The sequence below is a fragment of the Heloderma suspectum genome, chromosome 6, assembly GCF_057233095.1.
Source record: "Heloderma suspectum isolate Gila_16-S chromosome 6, 16-S_ref, whole genome shotgun sequence".
Lineage (NCBI taxonomy): Eukaryota > Metazoa > Chordata > Lepidosauria > Squamata > Helodermatidae > Heloderma > Heloderma suspectum.
The window spans coordinates 26,915,080-26,936,979 of NC_139463.1; the positions used below are offsets into that span (position 1 = coordinate 26,915,080).

General features: G+C 43.7%; 1 protein-coding gene across 1 annotated transcript; it reads left to right on the plus strand.

Annotated features, from left to right (window-relative positions):
* The first annotated feature begins 1,126 nt into the window (after positions 1–1,126).
* On the plus strand, positions 1,127–12,275 carry LOC146340587 (interleukin-36 alpha-like). The gene is made up of 6 exons (XM_084808166.1): positions 1,127–1,175; positions 4,314–4,659; positions 5,833–5,955; positions 7,652–7,791; positions 9,293–9,501; positions 10,653–12,275. Exons 2-6 carry the CDS (start codon positions 4,476–4,478, stop codon positions 10,711–10,713), a joined length of 717 nt encoding a protein of 238 aa, XP_084664292.1. The 5' UTR covers positions 1,127–1,175; positions 4,314–4,475; the 3' UTR covers positions 10,714–12,275.
* The last annotated feature ends 9,625 nt before the right edge of the window (positions 12,276–21,900 follow it).

A 21,900-nucleotide genomic window follows, 5' to 3' on the forward strand; every position in this document is an offset into this window, starting at 1 on the left:
GCAGGAGGTCTGCTACCTAATACGGCCAGGTTTGCAGCTATCTTCGGAAGTGCCCTCATGAAGGTCCCTCCCCCCTTGAGATAAAGAGGTTTTTACTCCCGTGAACTAAGCAATCCACTTGCGACAAACTCCATTGTCTGAGTTCCAAGAACACATTTTTGCACTTAAAGTTAGCTCATAGCATGTATAGAAGTAATTGGTTTGCATGTACTGTTAGCACACACGGATTATAACAAATCTCACATAAAATACACCAAATTCTTGTCACCGATGCATGTTACATTCATACTTTGTAACACCCCCTCTTGATAAGAGATTTATTTTATTGAGATTTTATAGATATATTAAAAACAACAAAATTGTATGAATTCACTAGATGGCAGCATATCAAAATTCTTTTGCTGATCAGTCTTCAGGACAAGGCACATACGAGAATTTCATTTGTGTTCGCAAATCGCTCGAATATGCCCCACGCACAACCCCAAACGCATACATTAAAGGGAGCGCATGGTCTCGGAAAATGTTTGCAAGAGCTTGAATAGTTTCTCTCAAGAGAGGTTAGCAGTGGCTGTTCGCAGTGAATAGCAGAGCCTGGGTGATGGTGAAGCGACAGGGATGAGGGAAGAGTGACTTCTAGGTGAGGTGAAGGATCAGGCTTCTTGGTGAAGCCCAATTAATGAAAACACTCAGCCGTGGGGTCTTCCTAGTGAGCTCTTGCACCACTGAAGTGTGAAGGGGAGTTGCACATCCGGTCTGCAACCAACCAGCCCATGCAGGACATTTGTCCCCTCCCCAACCAAGAGTCTACATGGTTTGAAAGCCAAATGGTTGTGTGAATTCCTCCTTGCTCAGAGCTGCTTCTTTTGAATATGAGATGGAAAACAACAACTAGGCATTCTCCAAGAGGCCTGTGAGATTCTCGTGTAGTTGATAGAGGAGGCTCTTGGCTGAAAAAGCTGGTGCTGCCTCTAGTTAGCCTTTAAAGTGTCACACCCTTTCTAGACACCACATTCTGCCACAAGGCTCACCCATGTGTTCCGTATTGGAATTAACTTCAAGCATGTAAATCACACCCACGTGTCACTGAGTAGCCAAAAATTGTTTTGTAATTTCCCGAGCAGAGCACAGAGAAGGAACCTCTGCCCAAAGCACAGGACTTCCCCACATCGGAACAGGTACTGTCTCCTCGCTTACCTCTCTGATCTTTGTTCCTCGAGTTGGATTGCCTGCTTGCGGGGCCAAACCACCTGAGGCAGGAGATGTGTGAGGCAGGAGCCCTGCACCTGCCCAATTTCTCCATCTTTCAGGATGGCCGTTTGGGTGCCAGGCCGAGACAGTCGTATTTCCCGGATATTTTTATTAACAACGATAGTGTAAGGGTGCAATTCCCTATGCATTTCACCCAGCCAAGCATGCTGGCTGGGACATGCTGGGAGTTGCAGGACGTTTTTCTGTCTAAACATGGATGGGACTGCGCCCGAAATGTTTGTTTGTGGTTTGCTGATTTGTAAATGTCCTGCACTGAACACTCATTTATTCTTGTTCTATTTTGGTTTTATTGTGGTATTGTTGCTTTTATGAATTTATTGTTGTAAGCTACCTTGTGCATTTTAATTTGAAAGACCAGACATAAATGCCCTAATAAATCCTTCTTCCTTACCTCTGCAAAACTGCATTTATTCTGTAGGATGAAAAAAAAATGTAGAGGCACAGTATTGGTACCTGATATAACAGGTACTGGCGGACAGGGAGTTCTGACAAAGAAATTTTGGATGGGTTGGCCTTGATACAAAAAAAATATTTATTTGAAATATGCATAAAATTGCTGTGTTAATAAATGTTCTTCCTAACCTCTGCGAAACTGGTATTTGTTCTGCAGCAGGAAAAAAAAAAAAAAAAGCATTTGGAGATCCAATGCCAGCCATTCTACTTTACATCGTTTCATTATGTGGCTAATCAGTATACATGTTGATCCTCGCCCCCACCTCCAGCTTCTCTTGGAATGCACACTGCAGCCTGTTCTCCAAATACTGGGTTTATTTTGGCATTTGATTCAGTTTTTTTCAGTGTGCTTTCTTAGCTGACTTTCCCTAGGTGATTCCTTCTCAATACAATTCTTAGGTCCTCCACCCTGTTCTAACTTTGGCTTTTGGATTGGTTGATGTTGATATGAAAAAGCCCTCACATACTTATTTAAAATATATTTTTTTAACCACCTATCCATTTTTTTTAAATGATCCAACATTTTTACCATCCGTCATATCAGATTTCAGAAGGGGTGCTATATGTGCTACCAAAGCTGAGGAGAGGTTCTCTACATCTAGTGAATTGCTTTCTTCAGTCAAAAACAATTCAACCCAGAACAAAGACCCAAGATACGTACACAACAGGCTTACTTATCCACTCAATCTATAGAAACGTATATTGATATAAGAAAATACACAGTGCATTTACTCATCAGACTACATCAATACATACCTGAAAATACAGAATAGAAACTCATGTCTCTGACTCCAGTTACTACGGAGTACTGGCAAAGTTCAGTTTCAACGATGCAGAGTCTTTGAGCTTTTCTCCATGAGGCATTTATTTTGCGCTTGTCATTCCCACTCACGGTTGTTTACTGGTTCTTTAGATGACGGTGTCACCCTCCAGTTCTGCTTCTGTTTTTAAAGATCATTTTCAGCTAGCTTTTTTTGGACCAGGCTATTGCACCTGTTCAATAGCAAAAATAGATCCTCAGGTGAATGATTTATGCCCCCAAAAGAAACAGTGATGTTAATGGGGCATCGTGAGTCTTTGTCCTAATCTTACTTTTGTATTCACTGATACATCTATTGTGTATTTTCACCAGTGTATTGATATATTTTGAAATGCATTGTGTGTTTTCACTCTTGTACTGACAAATGTTTCTATATATGTGGAGAGAGTAACTGTATTGAGTGGAGAAAGTGACTGTATTGAGTATGTATTGTTTTGAGTTGTATTGGTCTTTGTTTTGGGTTGGATTTTTTCTGGATTTTTTTCCACATTGTGGTTTGTTCTTGGGAGAACCCCCCCCCCCCTCAGCGAATGCCGACTGCTTATTCCAGTGTAATCAGGGACACTAAAGATGGTGGCCAGCTCCTTTCCTGTCAAATATCTCTTAATGGCTGTGTAATGGAGAATGATCAAGCAGACACTGTTTCCCCCTGAAATGGGGTTGCAAAAATGGAGAAAATTGGGCTTGTTGAATTTCTGGCAGAAATGACAGGCACAGGTGTTTCCATCAGGAAACAACCCACAACCCATCTTGGTATGAAACAACCCAGAGACTGAAATAAGATATGTAGGGAAAGATGATGAAGATGGAGTTGGTATTGAGTATGTATTGTTTTGAGTCGTATTGGTTTTTGTTTTGGGTTGGATTTTTCTGGATTTTTTTCATGTTTTGATTTGTTCTTGGGGAACCCCCCCCCTCAGTGAATGCCTACTGCTTATTCCAGTGTGATGAGGGACACTGAAGATGGTGACCAGCTCCTTTCCTTTCAAATACATCTTAATGGCTGTGTAACAGAGAACTATCAAGCAGACATCGTTTTCCCCTGAAAAGGAGAAAACTGAGCTTGTTGAATTTCTGGGAGAAGTGACAGGCACAGGTGTTTCCATCAGGAAAGAAGCTGTGTCCAGTCTAGGTATGAACCTGATGACACAGAACTTGATATGAGGTATGCAGGGACAGAGATGATGAGAATGGAGTTGGTATGGCTTGGGGCGGGCTCCAGGGGAGCAGCTGTATTAGTCCATTACAGCACAGAAGACAAAGATAGTTGTAAGATGAATTTACATAAACAGGAGTTTTTGCAGGCAAGAACTTCCTTCACCACAAGAGTCAGACTTCATTGCCTTTTCTCGTTCTTCAGTGACAGTTAGATCATTCAGAACTGACCATGGGCATTTTTCCTGGCCTAAGAAAAATGTTGATGGTGTGATCTGCAGCTTTAATTCCCCTTCTTCTCCTTCCAGGTCCACCTCTAGCACTGCCCCTCATTCTACCTTCTTCTTAACTCCTCATGTGTGGGGGGTTATCCTTGCCTTTTCTCAACTCTAAGTGAGGGCAACTCTTTAAAAAAACTCCCCCGTTTCTGTCTGCCTCTATCAGACCATTTGCTCTGTATTCCTCCACTAATACCCCAACCCTCTTGGTTGCTTGTGCTGAGCCTGCAATATAGGGCATGGGACAGACCATGGACCTCCTCCATTACTGTCTGTGTTTGGATGGCTTCACATGCTTGTCACTCAAGAGTTTCTAAGGTGTACCTCTCTTTTAATAGCTGTGACTGCAGTAGAAACAGCCAATACCTGGAACTGGTTGTAGGGCATGGTCTGAAGGCACCTGAGGCAGCCACCTTGCTGAAGCTAAGCAGGTCTGGGTCTGGTCAGTGCTTGGAGGGGAGACCACCTGGGAACCGCACGTAGCCACCTTGAGTTCCACAATGGAAAAAAGGTGGGATATAAATATAATAAAGAAGAAAGAAGAAAGAAGAAGAAACTTTAATCAAAGCTTTGGAGGGGAGGGGAAGGAGGCTGTGGGAGAAGCTGGAATGATGAAACTGCCCAAGAAGACTGTGGACCAGGAAATGGAAGATTTATTCCACGAATTTCCAAAGATATTACCAGGTAAAAAACAACTCCTTACTTTTCTATTTGTTGGTGAAAAGGAGAGACAAAGTCCTAGGATGTAAAAAATAGAGTTTTTTCCCGTCAGAGTAGCCCCAATATCTTTTGGCCCTGGACCACATATTTCTGGGCTGTCTTCAAAAAGCAGACAACACATTGGTTTGCATTTATAAACTAAACATTTTAAATATGAAATTTCATATACATATTGCAACTGTGCTTATGCATACTTACTTAAATTCTTTAAATGTCGTGTGCAGAGATCTCTGAAATGTTTTGGTCTCCAAAATTAAATTCTGTGACCAGTGACATGATTAGCAAGCAGCAGTTTATGTACAGTTGCTTAACCCATCTCAGATGTTCCCATAATTGCACTGATTAAACTCAAGGTCTTTCATTTCTGGATGTGCACCACACTCCTAGGGAGTATCCAAAGAACTCTGTACTTTAGAAGAAGGGAAGAAAATCCAGCTCTTCAATAAGGGGTCAAAGTTTTCAGCCTTAATATCCATTCTAGTTCTTTCCTTAGCAGGGTGTTTTCATTGTCTGCGGGGAGTTTCTGTAATGCCCCAAACATGGTGGCTTTTACAGAGTGATTTCGAGCTTTTCTAAATGAGGCTTTTAATGTGTTCTTGTCATTCCTACTCATGATTGTTTATGGGTTCTTTAGAACACCCTGTAGCCCTACAGTTTCACTTTGGTTTTAGACAGCACTTTATTTAGAACAGGAAAAATGCAGAATTATTTTTTTAAAAAAGTGAAAGAAAACACTATTTCCCCCAATGAATTCACTTTATTCTGGGAAACAACAAAGTGATTAGTGGTCAGGAAAAAGGGGGTGGGCCGGGGAAGAGAGCGTGGCCATCTGGAGAACCCTGAATGGGTGAAATTGGTCCCACAGCCCTAAGGTTCAACACTTCTGTTTCAGACAGACACCAGAAACTGCCCAAATCATGGCATGGAGTGTGCCATGCCAACCAAGGTGTTTGCTACTGCATGCTAACTCCTCATGCAAAACACGAAAGTAGAACGTAACCAATGGTAAAATCATAAGCTGCTGTTCAGTGCCAAACAAGTTATTCATTCCTTCTTTCATAGCAGTCTTTTCCCCTCATGTGAGTGTTTATAATAGATTTATATCTGTCTACCCATCCCCTCCAATGCCTTTTCCAGATACCATTGTGCTCGAAACTGAAACAACTCCCCGCCTCTTCAGAATTTGGGATATTAACCAGAAGTTCCTCTTCCTGCTGAACAAAGAGCTGGTAGCAGCCCCACGGAATTCCAACTCACCAGGTAGCACCTCTTATATTCATGTCTCACCCCTCCCCCTCATTCCCAGTCACTGACTAAACACATGCAAGTTCTGGAGGTGGATACCTAGGTGTTCGGAAGCACCTGAGTCAGCCACATGTTCTTCAGGAGACACTGGAAATGCTGCTCTACTTTACCGTTTGGTAATTACTAATGCCAGGTAACAGATGTAGCAGTTCTGGTTGATCTGGTTCCTGAGTGGCCGACGTACCTGCTCTACCAAGCTGGGTAGACCTGCCCTCTATGAAACTTGTACACCCGGCCTTTCCATCCATTGTTTCTTAATAGATAGACCTATTGTCTATAGGCTGTTTCCACTGCAGTTAAAACCCTCAGTTCCTTCCCTGGCTCTCTGCATCCTCTCGGCGCCTTAATTAATCACACTGCTGCTGCTGTCAGCGTAATTCCCCTACCATGCCTTTTCCTAAAGAAAAGAAAAGGAAAAAATGCTGGAAGACTGGATAACCACAGTAGCCTACACAGCTGGGTTGTCATACACTACTCTAACCCCCAGCAAAATGAGTATAACAATACTTTGCAGGGATGGGGTAACCCACAGTCCCTGAGCCATAGTCCTGCCTCGGGCAGCATGAACATCATAATTATGGAGTAATGTATACATTAAAAAAATAACATTTGGGGGACACAATAAAACTTGAGTTAGAAATATCATGAAGCCTTCTCTTTGCTGCTCCTTTTTGTTTTGGGGTAGAGCCCAATCACACTTCAGCTGAATCACAGCTAGACTGAAATCCTGGATTTCTGAATTGGTTTCTATGTGGCAGCAATCACTTCTCCACCAGGGAAGGCCCAAACATTTGTTAAAAATGAACCACAACATTTCTTCTCCAGAAAATGGGCGTGTCCCTAAAGCCTTCTTTTTGTCTGATTGGTTAGCTCTGCTTTTCTGAATGTTATTATGACTTCATTTATTGTCTAAAAACACAGAAAGGTACAAGCAAGCTAGTTTCTCACGAAATGACTGGGCAGAATGATACCTGCAAGAGGGCCAGACTTTGTTAAAATAAAAACTGGCATTACAGGGATTATTGCAAGGGGTGGAGGATAACGGTGCCCTCTTCACCCTAACCCCCCTCATTGTGACATTTCCCGAGTCTGAACCTACCAGTTGCACGTTCAAGGGTCCAAGAGTTCCAAGGTGGTCAGCACAAAGGTCTCAAAGGTCCAGGTAACAGGCAATAAATGTCCCAAGGCAACACAGCAGACAAGGAGCAGGCAGAAGGAGAGTCAGAGTTCAATCCAGAAGTAGGTACATGAGTCTCCTGGTAGATGCTGGGTATTGCTGATGGTGGGTGGTTCCTTGTCCTCCAGCTCTTCCTCCTCCGAGGAGCCTTCTAGCAGGGGCATGACACTGCCCACACATGCCAGTGAATGGGCTGTAGCTCAGTGGTAGAGCACACATGCACAGAAAGGTGTGCACTGTCACCAGGTTTGGTACTGAACTCCTGTATGTAGACCTGAGCTGCTGTATGTAAGTCATTGAGCTCCTATATGTAGACTTGCATTTACTGTGTTGGGATATTTCAGTCGCTTTGAATTTTATTGGCAATCTTGCATCCAGTTTGGCTTCTCATCCAAGACTTCTGTCCCAAACAAAGATGTTTCTCTCTATCTCTTGTACCACTGACCCTGTTTCTCCCCTGTTGTTTGCCTCCAGGGGAGTTAGTAGCTATGATCCCCAACAGGGGCATTGAACAAAAAGAGAAGCATACATATCCCATCTTTATGGGCCTCGCAGATGGGGAAAATGTCTTCTCCTGTGTGGAAGCCGATGGTCAACCTCAGCTAAAGATAGTGGTGAGTTTCATTTGGGGTTCAGTGTCTCTTTTGATTCCCTAAGAAACGGATGAAGATGGTTTATATTCTATGCTAAACTCTATGGAGGTGCATCAGATTCAGCTGACGGCCAAACCGAATCTCCACTCAGATCCTGGTTTGTGAATCAGCTTCAGTTGAATCTGATGCACAGGTGAAGTGGATGGCCTCCAAATTCATCTGAGCAGAATCAGAGCATTTCCTGAAGCACCGAAATGGGGTCTAAGTTGAATATTGTGGTCAGTGCACACCTCTACTAAACACACAGACACACTCATTCATGCTTCTGTAATCTGGACCAAAGAGATAGATATTCTCTCTACGGGTAAATTGAATACTGAGACTTTGGGTAGAATCCAAGTAAAATCCTACATAGAGTAGACCCATTGAAATGAATAGGACTTAATTTAGGGAGCAATCCTATCAGGATAGGGGACCGCCTCTGAACTCAGAGGTGTCTGCCTACCCAATGCACCATGGGAAGAGCACGGTGGGGATCCTCTCCTCAGCACACCAGCAATACTGCGTTCATGGCTAGATGGCTGATTTTGGTTGTCTAGCCGCAGAATGTCAGAGTGCAGGGTGGGGAGGCATCGTACCGGCACTTCTGCACTCCCTGCCCCTAGGAATGCCCCCTTTTGCCCCGCTCTGCACTGCTCATACGAGTCTGGAGCCCGGGGATGATCTGCGCTGCCAATGAGGCAGTGCGGGAGGGGGCAGGGAGATGGTTCTCCGGGAACCAACCTTGGAGTGTGGGCTCCGAGATCAGTTCTGATAAACTAACCAATACTATGGTTGTCTAGCCACTGTGTAGTGCCCACAGGATTGCGCCCTTAGTCGTGACTAATGTAAGTTCCATTCATTTCACTGGGTCTTGTCTAAGTAGGACTTTACTTGGATTCTAGCCTCAGCTCATTTCCTTGCTAACCGTTTTTTCTTTGCTAGGACAGCACGCTTCCTGTAGCCACTCAGCCTGCCTTCCAGGAAATGTAGATTGCAGCCTATATCGATCAGAAAATCAGTTGAATTAAAAAGCTTCCTGTTAGCGGGTCCAGGCACTTTTCTTCCTTCCTGTTCAATGCAACCAGTGGACATGGCCTCAATTGCTTCTTAATTATTCAGCCTCTGTTCCCTGCAGTGCTGGCACAGGGAGAGCTTAGTTACTGGATTTCCTTTTTTAATAGTGAAATGGTGCTATTTTGATAGAGACTTTAAAATAATAACAAAGAAAGGTAAGGCGCAATTAAATGCCACTTTCCCGACAGGGGACAGAATTTGTGTAACTTGTTTGTAAATCGCACACACATAATTTAAACTTTGAACTCCAGAAAACTTTAAATGTGTTTATGTTTATCTTTATGTGAATTAATATATACTTATAGGCAATAGTCAGGGTTCCCTCTCTTGCAACACTTGGGTATCCACTAACAATACGATACAACATTTCTTCCTGCCAAAACCTTTGTGTATTTGTCTTTCTTAGGAGCAGAGTATTATGGGTCTGTATGAAAAAACTGAGGAATTGAAGAGCTTCACTTTCTTCAGTCAGTCTAAAGGCAGCAAAGAGACATGCTGCTTTGAATCTGCTTCTTTCCCGGGTTGGTTCCTAAGCACTTCGTCTGAGCCACATAAATCGATTGGTTTGAGTTGCGAAGGAGGCACTGAGATAACTCTGTTTTATTTTGAAAAAAAGTAATCAACCAGAACTTTTGTTTTTAAGAATAAATGAAATGGGGGGGGGGGGAGAATGCGAATTCCAATCAATTTTTAAAAAATCCGATACAAGATGGTACATAGACCCAGAGGTATAGTATACAGAAGTATAAATAGAAATATTTTAACACAAAAAATCCAGTCTGACATGGCCACAAAACACATACCCAAACATTACAATATATATCCATTCATCTGCTACAGTATCTGTGTGATAAACTCTCTCCTTCCTCCATTTTATTTATTTATTTATTATTAAATTTATTAATTGCCCAACTGGCTGGTCACCCAGCCACTCTGGGCGATGTACAGCATACAATAAAACAGTTTAAAACAATAAAATTCTACAGTAAAAACATTTTTCTAAAATACCCTAACCCACCCCAAATGCCTGCCTGAACAACCATGTTTTTAATGCCCGGTGGAAGCTCACTAAAGAGGGGGCATGGTGGAGTTCCCTAGGGAGGGAGTTCCACAGAGTGGGGGCCACCACAGAAAAGGCCCTCTCCCTCGTCCCCACCAGTCTAGCTGTCCTGGCAGATGGGACAGAGAGAAGGCCATCCGAGGCTGATCTTGTTAAGCGGCCTGTCTAGTGTTGCTGGAGGCGCTCCTTAAGATAGGCTGGGCCGGAACCATATAGGGTTTTAAAGGTCAAAACCAACACCTTGAATTTGGCCCGGAAAACAACGGGTAAGCAGTGCAACTCCTTCAGCACTGGAGTGATGTGATCTCGCTGGCGGCTGCCTTTAATCAGATGAGCCGCCGCGTTCTGCACCAGCTGCAGCTTCCGAACTGTCTTCAAGGGTAACCCCACGTAGAGCGCATTACAGTAGTCTAAACGAGAGGAGACCAGGGCATGTACTACCGATGGGAGCAGATAGTCGGGAAGGAAGGGGCGCAGCTGCCGTATCAGATGGAGTTGATACAGCGCTGTCCAGCTTACAGCTGACACCTGAGCCTCCATGGACAGCTGGGAGTCCAAAATGACCCCCAGGCTGCGGACCTGGTCTTTCAAGGGTAGCCATACCCCATTCAACACCAGGGCAACATCCCCCAGCCTCCTCTTGTCTCCCACCAAAACTACCTCGGTCCTGTCAGGGTTCAGCTTCAGCTTATTCCTCCCCATCCAGCCACTCACCGTCTCCAGACATTTGGACAGGGATTCTACGGCCAACCTTGGTGAAGATTTGAACGAGAGGTAGAGCTGCATGTCATCTGCATATTGATGACACCACACCCCAAACCTCCTGATGATAGCCCCCAGCGGCTTCACATAGATGTTAAATAGCATCGGGGAGAGGATGGAACGCTGTGGCACCCCACAAGTGAGTGGCCACGGGTCCGAAACCTCCTCTCCCAGTGCTACTCTCTGGTACCTGCTGGAGAGGAAGGACCGGAACCACCGCAATACGTTGTCTCCAGTGCCCAACCCCTCCAGGCGGTCCAGGAGGATACCGTGGTCAATGGTATCAAAAGCCACTGAGAGGTCGAGGAGAACAAGGAAGGAGCATTCACCCCTATCCAGAGCCCTCCTCATATCATCTGCCAAGGCAACCAAGGCCGTTTCTGTCCCATGCCCAAGCCTGAAGCCCGACTGAAATGGGTCTAGATAATCAGTTTCTTCCAAGTGTGCCTTCAACTGCATCACTACCACCTGCTCAATCACCTTGCCCAAAAATGGCAGATTTGAGACTGGGCGAAAGTTGTTCAGAACTTGAGGATCCAAGGAGGGCTTCTTTAAGAGCAGTCTTATCACATTATCTTTTGGCAGCCATTCCATGGTTGTAGGAGATTGAGTTTTGTTCTCCAATGTCTTCCTATTGTAGCAGCAATTAACAGTTTCAAAATTAGTAACTTTAATATTCTTGGTAAACTAAGCTTTGTTGCATTGAATAAAACCAATAAAGGATCTACTCCAGTTGTATGGGCTGTGATTTGCATTGCGTTATTTATTAATTATTTGATGCCTGTACCTTTGGGAAGTCCTACCACATGTGAAGAACATATGAAGAGCTATGCTGGATCAGACCAAAGGCATATCCAGTCCAACAATTTATATTGTATATCATGAACTGAAAAGCTTACAGATTTATACTTAATGGATACATGAAACCATCCCTGCTTTGTAATGGGTATCCCAACTTCCCATTCCCAGAGGCTTTAAATTCAATTATGCAGGAAATTATAAACGTTTGCCAATCACTCTTTAGATTCATCACTGGTTGTTATTGTTTCCAGATTTGTCAGCTTTTGAAAAGGATAGTTGGGCCCCAGTAAATACATTCAAAAACTCCTTATTTGTAAATATTGAAACCAGGGAAGGATACCAGCCAGCTGGATTTTAGCTGCTATCATAGCTAGACAATATTTGCCCATCTGTAATCAATGATCAAATTATGTCCATTTTACTTATTTCCCAATTTCCAATCTGTTGTGATCTCCCAATCATATTGTCTTGCTCATGGTTAGCTGGGCAACGCTGGGAGTTGTGGGGACTATCTAAACATGCATAGGATTGCACCCTCATTGTGATATGTTTTAAATAAATAATATAAATAAATAAATGTTATGCGCCCCTTGAGCATAGGTTGGTTTTGTGTTTTGGGGTTAGATAATTATTGTCGTATTTTAAATTGTTTTATTGTAATAGTCAAATTTTGTGTTTGCTTTACCGATACTTGTTTTGGTAATATTGTCGTCTGCTCTGAGCTCCTCTTGGAAACAACTTGCAAATAAATGAATAAATAAACAAATGTGTTTTGTACATGGATACCATAATATCTCACCTGAAGCAGTCCTGAGGTTAAGGGCAATTTTTCTGTCAGGTAGCTTTATTCCAGTTCAAACCTTAAAAGTCCTAAATATGCTAAGGCATATGAAACAATTCTGAGCTTTTCGAAAAGTCAAGTCATGATGGTGGGCCAAATATATTTTAAATTAGCCTCACCTTGGAAGTATTCTGTGGTACATCAGGAAGTATCATGTAGTATTATGCAGTATTCTGTTCTACATCAGAATGTATTATTCTGTAGCAGACTAAGTGGCCATGTCAGGGGTCAGACTAAGTGGTCTCATGTTCTTGCTGAGCTAGCATAGTTTGGCAGAAACAGCAATGTAGAGACTTCCCCTGTCAGCAAGCCAAATTGCACAACACAGTCATGATTTTGCCTTTTTGCTTACTGCAAGACTGTATCCTTGTTCTCAAGATAGAATGTCCTATGGCCCATTTCCTGTACTATAAACAACTGTACCAACTGTAAAACCACAGGAGAGGGGGTGGGAGAAAGGGTCACTTGTGTGTCATCATCTCTATAAAAGTAATGTGTGGCTATGCCTCGGGGCTTTTGGCTCTTTGGAAAAGATTCCAGCCTTAAGCCCGCGTGTTAAATAAAGAATACTCATTTTTCTTTACTCCGTGGTCTCTCCGACTCTGATTTCTGCTACATAAATAGTGCTGTGACTCGGATGTGGCAGGCTCTGAGACAGAGAGGTGGCAGTTGCCTGCTCTTTATCGCCGCACCGGGAGGGAGAGCTCGGCGCACACCTCCCTTTCTTGGCGCCACCGACCTTTTTGTCGGGTAAACGGGAGGGAGCCTGCGCCGGGATCGCCCAAACGGCAGCGAGCAGCAAGAGAACCTTGGGAAGCGGAGGAAGGAACTTGAGCCCTGCCTGTATCGCAGCTGCAATTGAGTTGAAACCCACATTGGAAGCCTTCAGGAGTAAGGCAAGTATGGAGTAAAAGTGGGCCCCGCCTTTAGGGAGAAAGGCCACTGGGCAGAAAAAAAGAGGGCCCTGCCTTACGAAGAAGGTCAGTGTTAGTATACGTATACGAAAAGAACCTACTCCTTGCGAGTAGAAGGGGGGCCTGATCACACCCCCGAGCGGGCGCCAGTACCCAGCATGCCAGTACTCAGTAGGAAGCTGAGGAAGCTGGGGAAGCCGCTTTCTGCTTTGGTGAAAAGTGGAGAAAGTGGGTGGCAGGGACATATGGATGCAGTGGAGAGATTAATGATTGTGTGAGTGGCTACTGCGGTTTCCGATGCATACCGTTGACCGTCCGGGTGCCCAGGCCAGTAGCAAAGTGCGTGGTGTGAAATTCCTTTTGTGTCTGCCAGTGAGACCCCTTACTCACTGACCAATCCCCTTTCCCTCCTTGTGTCTGTCTTTATCTTAGGAGAGAGGCTATGGGAGGTGGGGGAAGCAAGACTTGCACCCCCTTGAGATGTATGTTAAAAAAAAAAAAAAAGGAAAAAGATTTTTTAAAAAGGATTCAGAATAGAGAGAGGGAATAGCAAAAAAGCTCAAGGTCGAGCTGAGAGAGAAAAAAAGAACAAGATCTGAGGCTGTTAATCAGAGAAATGTTGCAAGACAGCCTGGCTTTTGACGAAGCGTGGGAGTGTGAGGCTGAAAAAGTAACCATTAGCCTAGTGCGCCGGGAGGGCAGCAGGAGAATTGCCCACAACATTCTAAGTTGTGCAACATCATCACCTCGCCTAATTGAGATGAAATCCCTAAGAAATGGAAACTGAAAATGAAGACCCAGAAGATGAAGGCGCAAAATGAAATAAAGGTGAAGAATCAGCCCCCAGGGCACAGGCTAGACCCCTCTTCGAGTGGAAAGTGTGCCATGCCCATAGGACGGTCCCAAGGCAGAATGAAGCGGAGAGACCATGATGAAGATCTCTGTCAAGGTAGCCGTGTTTAGCTTTGAACTGTCCTAGAATTTCATAGAGCCTGTAGACCATCAGCTATATGATTTCTGAAGAGCGTAACCATTAAGCTTTTGCCGTGGGATTCCCTGCAATGAAGAAATCTCACTGATTTGAGTGTCCAGTGTTAAACTGCCTGAGTGTGTGTGCTGAAGAGACCGAGAAACCAGACAGCATGTTCCTGGCCAAGCCAAAATTACGCTACTACCATGCTCCTGGAAGCTGCAATAAACTGTGTAAGCTGGGAGACCCAACCTGATTGAGAAGAAAAGATATTGGAGTAACTGTCTTGAAAAACAGTGACATCTGTGTAGCTGGCTGGCTGACGCTGTCAGTGATGTTACAACTTTAAATTAAGACTGTTTTCCTGTTTGAGACCCCAGCGAAGAAAGCTAACCTGAGTTATTTGTTGCCCGTGCCAAAGCAAAGATTTGGCTGCCCTGTACCTCATCGTGTCCTGTTTTAAGCTTGGGATTTACAAATACAAACAAACTGGGAAGCTTGCCTTTGAAGTCCTGCGAATCACCCCACCGCCTCCCCGAAGAAGATTAATGGCTGCCTGAAAAAAAATGCAAGTATAAGGCGATGCCCATCACCCCCCAGCATCCTGAGTTTCAGCACTCAGTGTTTTAGTGCTTTTGTGTACCAGGTTAGAAGAGAAAAAAAAAGAGTAAGTTTTTAAAATGTCTGTGAGAACCTGAGAGAAGTAAAATAAAATTTACAGAGGAGTTGCCCAAATTAAAGCGTCATGGCTAGAGAGCTGAGCTGTGCAGCTCTGTTTAGACAGAGGCCTTGCTAAAAAGTTAAAGGCCCTTGTCTGTCAGAAGGGGTGTAGGGCCACACTTCCCCTTTTTAAACTGATGCAAAAGTGGAGAGCCTTTGCTGGAAACATCGCATCTTCATTGCCCAGAGCCTTCTCTGTTTGCCTCCATCATCATCTGGGCTTTTTAGAGACACTCTGCACATGAACTAAAATTTTAAATTGTCAAAGACTTGCCATGGACAGTGCTGTGAAGCTTTTGATAAACTTGAACTCTCATCGCTGTGGACCGTGTGTCTGTGTTTGTAGTCAGCTCGGTGTACAGCAGGCTGAGTTTGATCTATGACTTTTAGATTTTCTTTTGCCAGAACTCATGCAGCATAGAGTTGCCGATGCAAAAATGGTGACCTAGAACTCTTTGCGTGTGTGGGTATGCCTGTCCCTTGATTTTAATGGGCCCTGAGCTTTCAGCCAGAAGAGCAGTATAATTGCTGGATCTGCTCCATCATGCCTTACCGTGCTAAAAGTGCTTTCCATTCATTGTGTTAAATTGCAGAAAAAGTTTGTTGTGTATATTTTATGATTTCTTAGATATCATAAAATATATGTGATATTTGCAGATTAGTGTTAGTTGCAACTCCAAATGATACTAAGTGTGGTTCCCAATGGATGACAAGGAGAAAAGACAAAGTCAAGTAGAGAAAGACAGAAGCAAGTAGAAAAGAAGGAATAGAGAAAGTAGAAGACAGATAGAGAAGAAAAAAAAAGAAAAAAGAAAAGGCAAGAGGCAAAGAAAAAAACATCTGTAGAAAAGAAGCGTAGCCATAGTTGCCCCCAGGGTAAATTAAAAGCAGCTGATTGTGCCTGGAGCTTATTACCTGGGGTAAAGTAGCGACAATAATGTAATAGTTCTTTAAGATGAAGAAAATGTAACTAGAAGGAGAAGAAGAGCCTATCCCAAATGTGTGTCATTGGGACTAGTGTAAGGCAGAAAAGTTTAAGTAAGTGAGTTTAACTTGAAAAAGACAAATAAAGAGACAAGGCTGGTGCATGGAGCAGAAAGTTTTATGTAAAAAGTTTGAAACATGATCAGCAATACAGGCAGATCAGCAAAGAAAAAGAAAGCAAAAGAAAGAGAAAAAATTTGTCTTCCCATACTAATAAATAAAAGTGTTATCAAGCACTTTGGAAAGCGAAGTTGTTTACAGGAAGCTGTGCCTGAGAACCAAACACTTCTAGCCTATGCTGAAAATGCTTGCTAGTGTTGTGCTGCCTCATTGGTAACATGTATGGTATAAAATCCATTTAGCCCAGTAGCTCGTGGTTCAGAGAAGCTGTCTGATCTAACCATTAGGTACGCCTGTGTGCTGTAAGTTACCCAATAAAGTCTCCTTGTAAGTACCCCCCCCCCCCGCTGGAATCCCAAAACACAAGTTGGGCTAGAGCGCCTCACCCAGTATCAAACCCTGCTGTTAAAAGCTGTAAAGGCAGGTATGAAGAAGTCAGTTAATATGACCAAAGTGTCTAAAGTGCTGCAAGGTGCCACCGAGGCCCCAGAGCGTACTTAGGGTGTCTTCCAAATGCCTATCGCCAGTATACCCCCCTCAACCCAGAGGCCCAAGAAGACGTGGATGAAAGAAGAAAAGAAGAAGACCCGGCAGAGGCAGAAGATTCTTAAAAAAGAACCAGTGTGCCCAGTGTGGACAAAATAGACATTAGTGGCATGAATGCCCAAATAAAATAAATCAAATACACAAAGGAGAAAACCAAAGGGGCCAGAATGGGCGAAGAGAGAGACAGCTTGAGAGGGGCCATGACAGTGACTTCATGATTGACACTGGAGTGGCATCAAGAGCAAGCAAACGTTAGCCTTAAACAAGAAGTCCAAACACTGAGCAAAGTTCTTCAAGCCCAGCGTCGCTTTGTCTTAGAAAATAAGCCATTCCCATCACAGAAGTTTATCCTTTCCAACCAAGAGTTAAAGTATGAGTTAAAGAGGGAAAAATAACCCTTTAACTCCCAGATAGAGAGGAATGAAAACTGTCATACTTTCCACCCCCGCAGCTATGAAAGCAGCTGGAGTTAAACCCTGGATACATTGGACACGAGTCAAGAGAGCGAGAGGGGGAGAGTAGACTGTAAACAGAAATCCTGAAAATCCTTTAAAAATCATTCTGAAAAAGCAGTAAGAAGACTCAGGCTAGACCTTACTGTAGACACACCGGAAGACTGTCCCCCTGCGTACGGTCAGACCTGCAACTGGAGAATTGAAGAAGGGGACTAGACCCTACTGCAGCTTGCCAGGTGAATAGCTGCCCGGCGTACGGTCAGATCCCAAAGAAGATCAAACATGCGTGTTGTAGTGTTAGTAGTGTTGCATTGTGTTTCCTTAATAAGGTGCAAAAAGGGGGGTCTGCCCCTAGAAAGAGAAGTTTGTCCCAGCGATTTGCTGATAATTACTGGCTTCACCTGGCTAACATCACGAGAATAAAACATTTTTGTTTGCCAAGAGATATACCTGTAAACAGGCTTATTAGCTCTTGCCTAATACCTGTCTGTAGACATCCTAGGAAAATTCAAAAAGATACCTTGTTAAGAGTTTATGGTGTAAGTTTAACTTATTCCCCAAATGCTAATTGGGGCGTGGTTGCAAAGATCCTACCCCCTACAGAATTTACTTTACGTACCCCCATCGTTGCTGAAACAAATACTATGTGTGCACGAATGCTTAATTGTCAAAAATTTTCCAGAAAATATAAAGCTATCCCTGGCCCCCTTCCACTGTAATAAAATTCAAAACATATCTTTTAATGATGCCCACATACTTTTGCCTCATAGATGGTTTTAGACATGTGGTTCCCGCACTTGGTCATTCATTCCTGCCAACTTGTCTAATAACCACCCATGTTGCCTCAGCCGCCAATTGAACTGGTGCCAATTCTTCCCCTGTGGCCCGAGAAAATCCGTCGACGGCAGCCTTGAGCACTCCAACTAACTAAAAATTGTAATAGTCATGTGCAGTTATATTCTGACTCAGAAAAATTGGCCTTAGCAATGTCACTGGTTGGGGTTCCAGGTTTAGCCTTGGCTGATAGTCTGGAGATCAACCGGTTAGCTTGCAGCTTAGCCAAAAGCATAAATGCCACCTCACGAGCATTGTCATTGTTAAATAAAGAGTTGCGTGATCTAAGAGGTGCAGTTCTAGAAAATAGAGCTGGTATAGATTACCTCTTCCTTCTTCATCATTTAAGTTGTGAGACACACCAAAAGCTCTGTTGCTTTAACTTAACTGATAATGGCAATGCTGTAGATGAACAGATCAACAAACTGCACCAAATAGTCGCTGACATCAAAATAGAGCAACATAATTGGCTCGACTGGTTGACCTCTTGGCTTCCAGATCTCAGCTGGCTCAAAGCATTATTTGTTCTGATTTTACCAGTAGCAGTGGTAGGGGTACTGTTATGCCTCTGCATCCCCTGGTTTGTGCATTGCTTAAACAATCTGTTTATTGCCTCAGCCACAAAAACAGCCACCCGCTATGCTTTAATAGCTCAACAAGATATTAAATAAGAAAGTTGCCATAAAAATCCTGTGTTATGCCTTGCCAACCGAGATGTCTACTTGTGTAATGAAATGCTATAATTGTAATAAAATTATGCATTTAAGGGGGGAATGTAGCAGACTAAGTGGCCATGTCCGGGGTCAGACTAAGTGGTCTCATGTTCTTGCTGAGCTAGCATAGTTTGGCAGGAACAGCAATGTAGAGACTTCCCCTGTCAGCAAGCCGAATTGCACAACAGAGTCATGATTTTGCCTTTTTGCTTACTGCAAGACTGTATCCTTGTTCTCAAGATAGAATGTCCTATGGCCCATTTCCTGTACTATAAACAACTGTACCAACTGTAAAACCACAGGAGAGGGGGTGGGAGAAAGGGTCGCTTGTGTGTCATCATCTCTATAAAAGTAATGTGTGGCTATGCCTTGGGGCTTTTGGCTCTTTGGAAAAGATTCCAGCCTTAAGCCCGCGCGTTAAATAAAGAATACTCATTTTTCTTTACTCCGTGGTCTCTCTGACTCTGATTTCTGCTACAATTCAGGTGTTGGGGAAATGAATAAACAGTGAAGTAATCAAAGGAGGAGCCTTAAAGACATTCAGGGTGAGGTTTCCAATTAGTCTTTCCGTACATGCCAAGTAGGATTTGGGCTCACATTTGCAAGAAGAGCTTTGGCTGCTGTCAGCGTTAATGCTGAGTTTCTTGTGTAAAAGATGCAGCCATTTGAACCCAAGAGCTGTGATGCCAAAATCATTACCATCTGTTAAATGAGACACAAGAGCCTTGCAGTTTGGTTGCCAGGCTGTTCACAGTGAAGAGCAGAGGCTGGGTGGTGGTGGTGGTGGTGGTCAAAGAAGCGACAGGGATGAGGGAAGAGCGACATCTAGGTGAGGTGAAGGATCAGGCTTCTTGGTGAGGTGACGGATCAGCCTCCTTGGTGAAGCCCAATTAATGAAAACACTCAGCCGTTGGGTCTTCCTAGTGAGCTCTTGCACCACTGAAATAGGAAGCTGAGTTGCACATCCGGTCTGCAACCAACCAGCCCTTCCAGGAACATTTGCCCCTCCTCAACCAAGAGTCTACATGGTTTGAAAGCCAAATAGTTACGTGAATTCCTTCTTGCTCAGAGCTGCTTCTTTTGAATATGAGATGGAAAACAACAACTAGGCATTCTCCAAGAGGCCTGTGAGATTCTTGTGTAGCTGATAGGGGAGGTTCTTGGCTGAAAAAGCTGGTGCTGCCTTAAGTTAACCTTTAAAGTGTCACACAGTGTCTGGGCACCACATTCTGCCACAAAGCTCACCATGTGTTCCGTATTGGAATTCAAGTGTGTAAATCACACCTATGTGTCACTGAGTAGCCATAAATTGTTCTGTAATTCCCAGAGCACAGCACAGGGCTTCCCCACATCGGAACAGGTACTGTCTCCTCGCTTACCTCTCTGATCTTTGTTCCTCATGCTGGATTGCCTGGTTGCAGATCCAAACCACCTGGGGCAGGAGATGTGTGAGGCAGGAGCCCTGCACCGGCCCAATTTCTCCATCTTTCGGGATGGCCGTCTGGGGGCCAGGCCGAGACAGTCATATTTCCTGGAGATTTTAATTAACAACAGTAGTGTAAGGGTGCAATCTTCTATATGTTCAGACAGGAAAAAAAGTCATACAACTTCCAGCATGCCCCTCCCAAGCATGCTGACTGGCACATGCTGGGAGTTGCAGGACGTTTTTCTGTCTAAACATGCATAGGACTGCAGCCTAAATGTTTGTTTCTGGTTTGCTGATTTGTAAACGTCCTGCACTGAACTTTTATTTATTCTTGTTCTATTTTGGTTTTATTGTGGCACTGTTGCAGTTTCAAAATTAGTAACTTTAATATTCTTGGTAAACTAAGCTCTGTTGCATTGAATAAAACCAATAAAGGATTTACTCCAGTAGTATGGCTGTGATTTGCACTGGGATATTAATTACTTGATGCCTGTACCTTTGGGAAGTCCTACCACATGCAAAGAACATATGAAGAGCCATGCAGGATCAGACCAAAGGCATATCCAGTCCAACAATTTAAATTGTATTTCATGCACTGAAAACTTTACAGATTTCTACTTAATGTATATACAAAACCATCCCTGTTTTGTAATGGGTATCCTAACATTCCTTTCCCATAGCCTTTAAATTAAATTATGCAACAAATTATAAAAGGTGTATTGATAGTAGCAATGACTGCAAGAATCAGCTTCAAACACAACTGCTCTTTATTCAGCACACACAGAAGTGAGGGCTTAGCAGTATGCACAGTACCCCCTAGAATACATCACATTCCTTCCCCCTTAGCTATCATAGTCTTTCAACCAACAAGGAGGAACCCTTTCACAGCATGGTCTCTGCAGTCGACTAGTAGATGTAGATTACTCAGATGACTTCGTTTCAGTTACTGCTGTAGGTAAGGAAAGAGTATTGCTCCCATTGCTTAGTGGTTCTGGTACTTCAACAGCTGATGAGAGAAACTCATCAGTTCCAGATAGATCTTCAGCAGTTACGTCTGCTGATGACAACCTACTCTGGCCAGAACGCCTTCTCAGCTGGTCAGCATGGTGATGCCACACTGACCCATCTGCACACTGGACCTTGTATGACACAGGTCCAGTGACCTCAGAGATAGAGGAAGGAACCCACTTCAGTCCAGCACCATAGTTCCTAGCAAACACCTGATCTTGTGGGGCAAATGAATGAAGAGTAGGAGCTGAGAAAGCAGCACCCAGAACTTCCTCCCGTTTGCTTTGTAAGTCTTCAGCTAAGTCTGGGTGGAGATAGTCAAGACAAGTTTTTAGACGCCACCCCTTAAGTAACTCTGCAGGACTGACTCCTGTTGTTGTACAAGGAGTAACAGGTTGAGCAAAGAGAAACCTGGCAAGGCGTGTTGGCCAGTCTCCTCCTACATTGTGCTTTAGGGCATCTTTTGTTGTCCTGTTCAGGTTGGCCATTTGCTTGGGGATGACAAGGTGCAATGGTGACAGCTCGAATAAGGTTCTTGTCTGCACATGTTTTAAATTCAGCAGATGTAAATACAGTCCCATTGTCTGAGACTATAGTATTAGGCAACCCATGGGTTGCAAATAAGTGGCGCAGTGCTGTGATTGTTTCAGCGGCTGTTTGTGATGGTATTAAGTAGGGGCATTGTTAGGAAAGGGCCCACCTGGGCATGGGCCCCAGATATTTTTTTTGAGCTGTGCCCCAGATCTTTTGAGCTGTCCTAATTGTCATTTTTTTTACATTTTCCCATTGACTTGCATTGGAAAATAGAAATGGCCATAACATTTTTAGTTTGTAAGATAAATACATGAAATATGGAGACC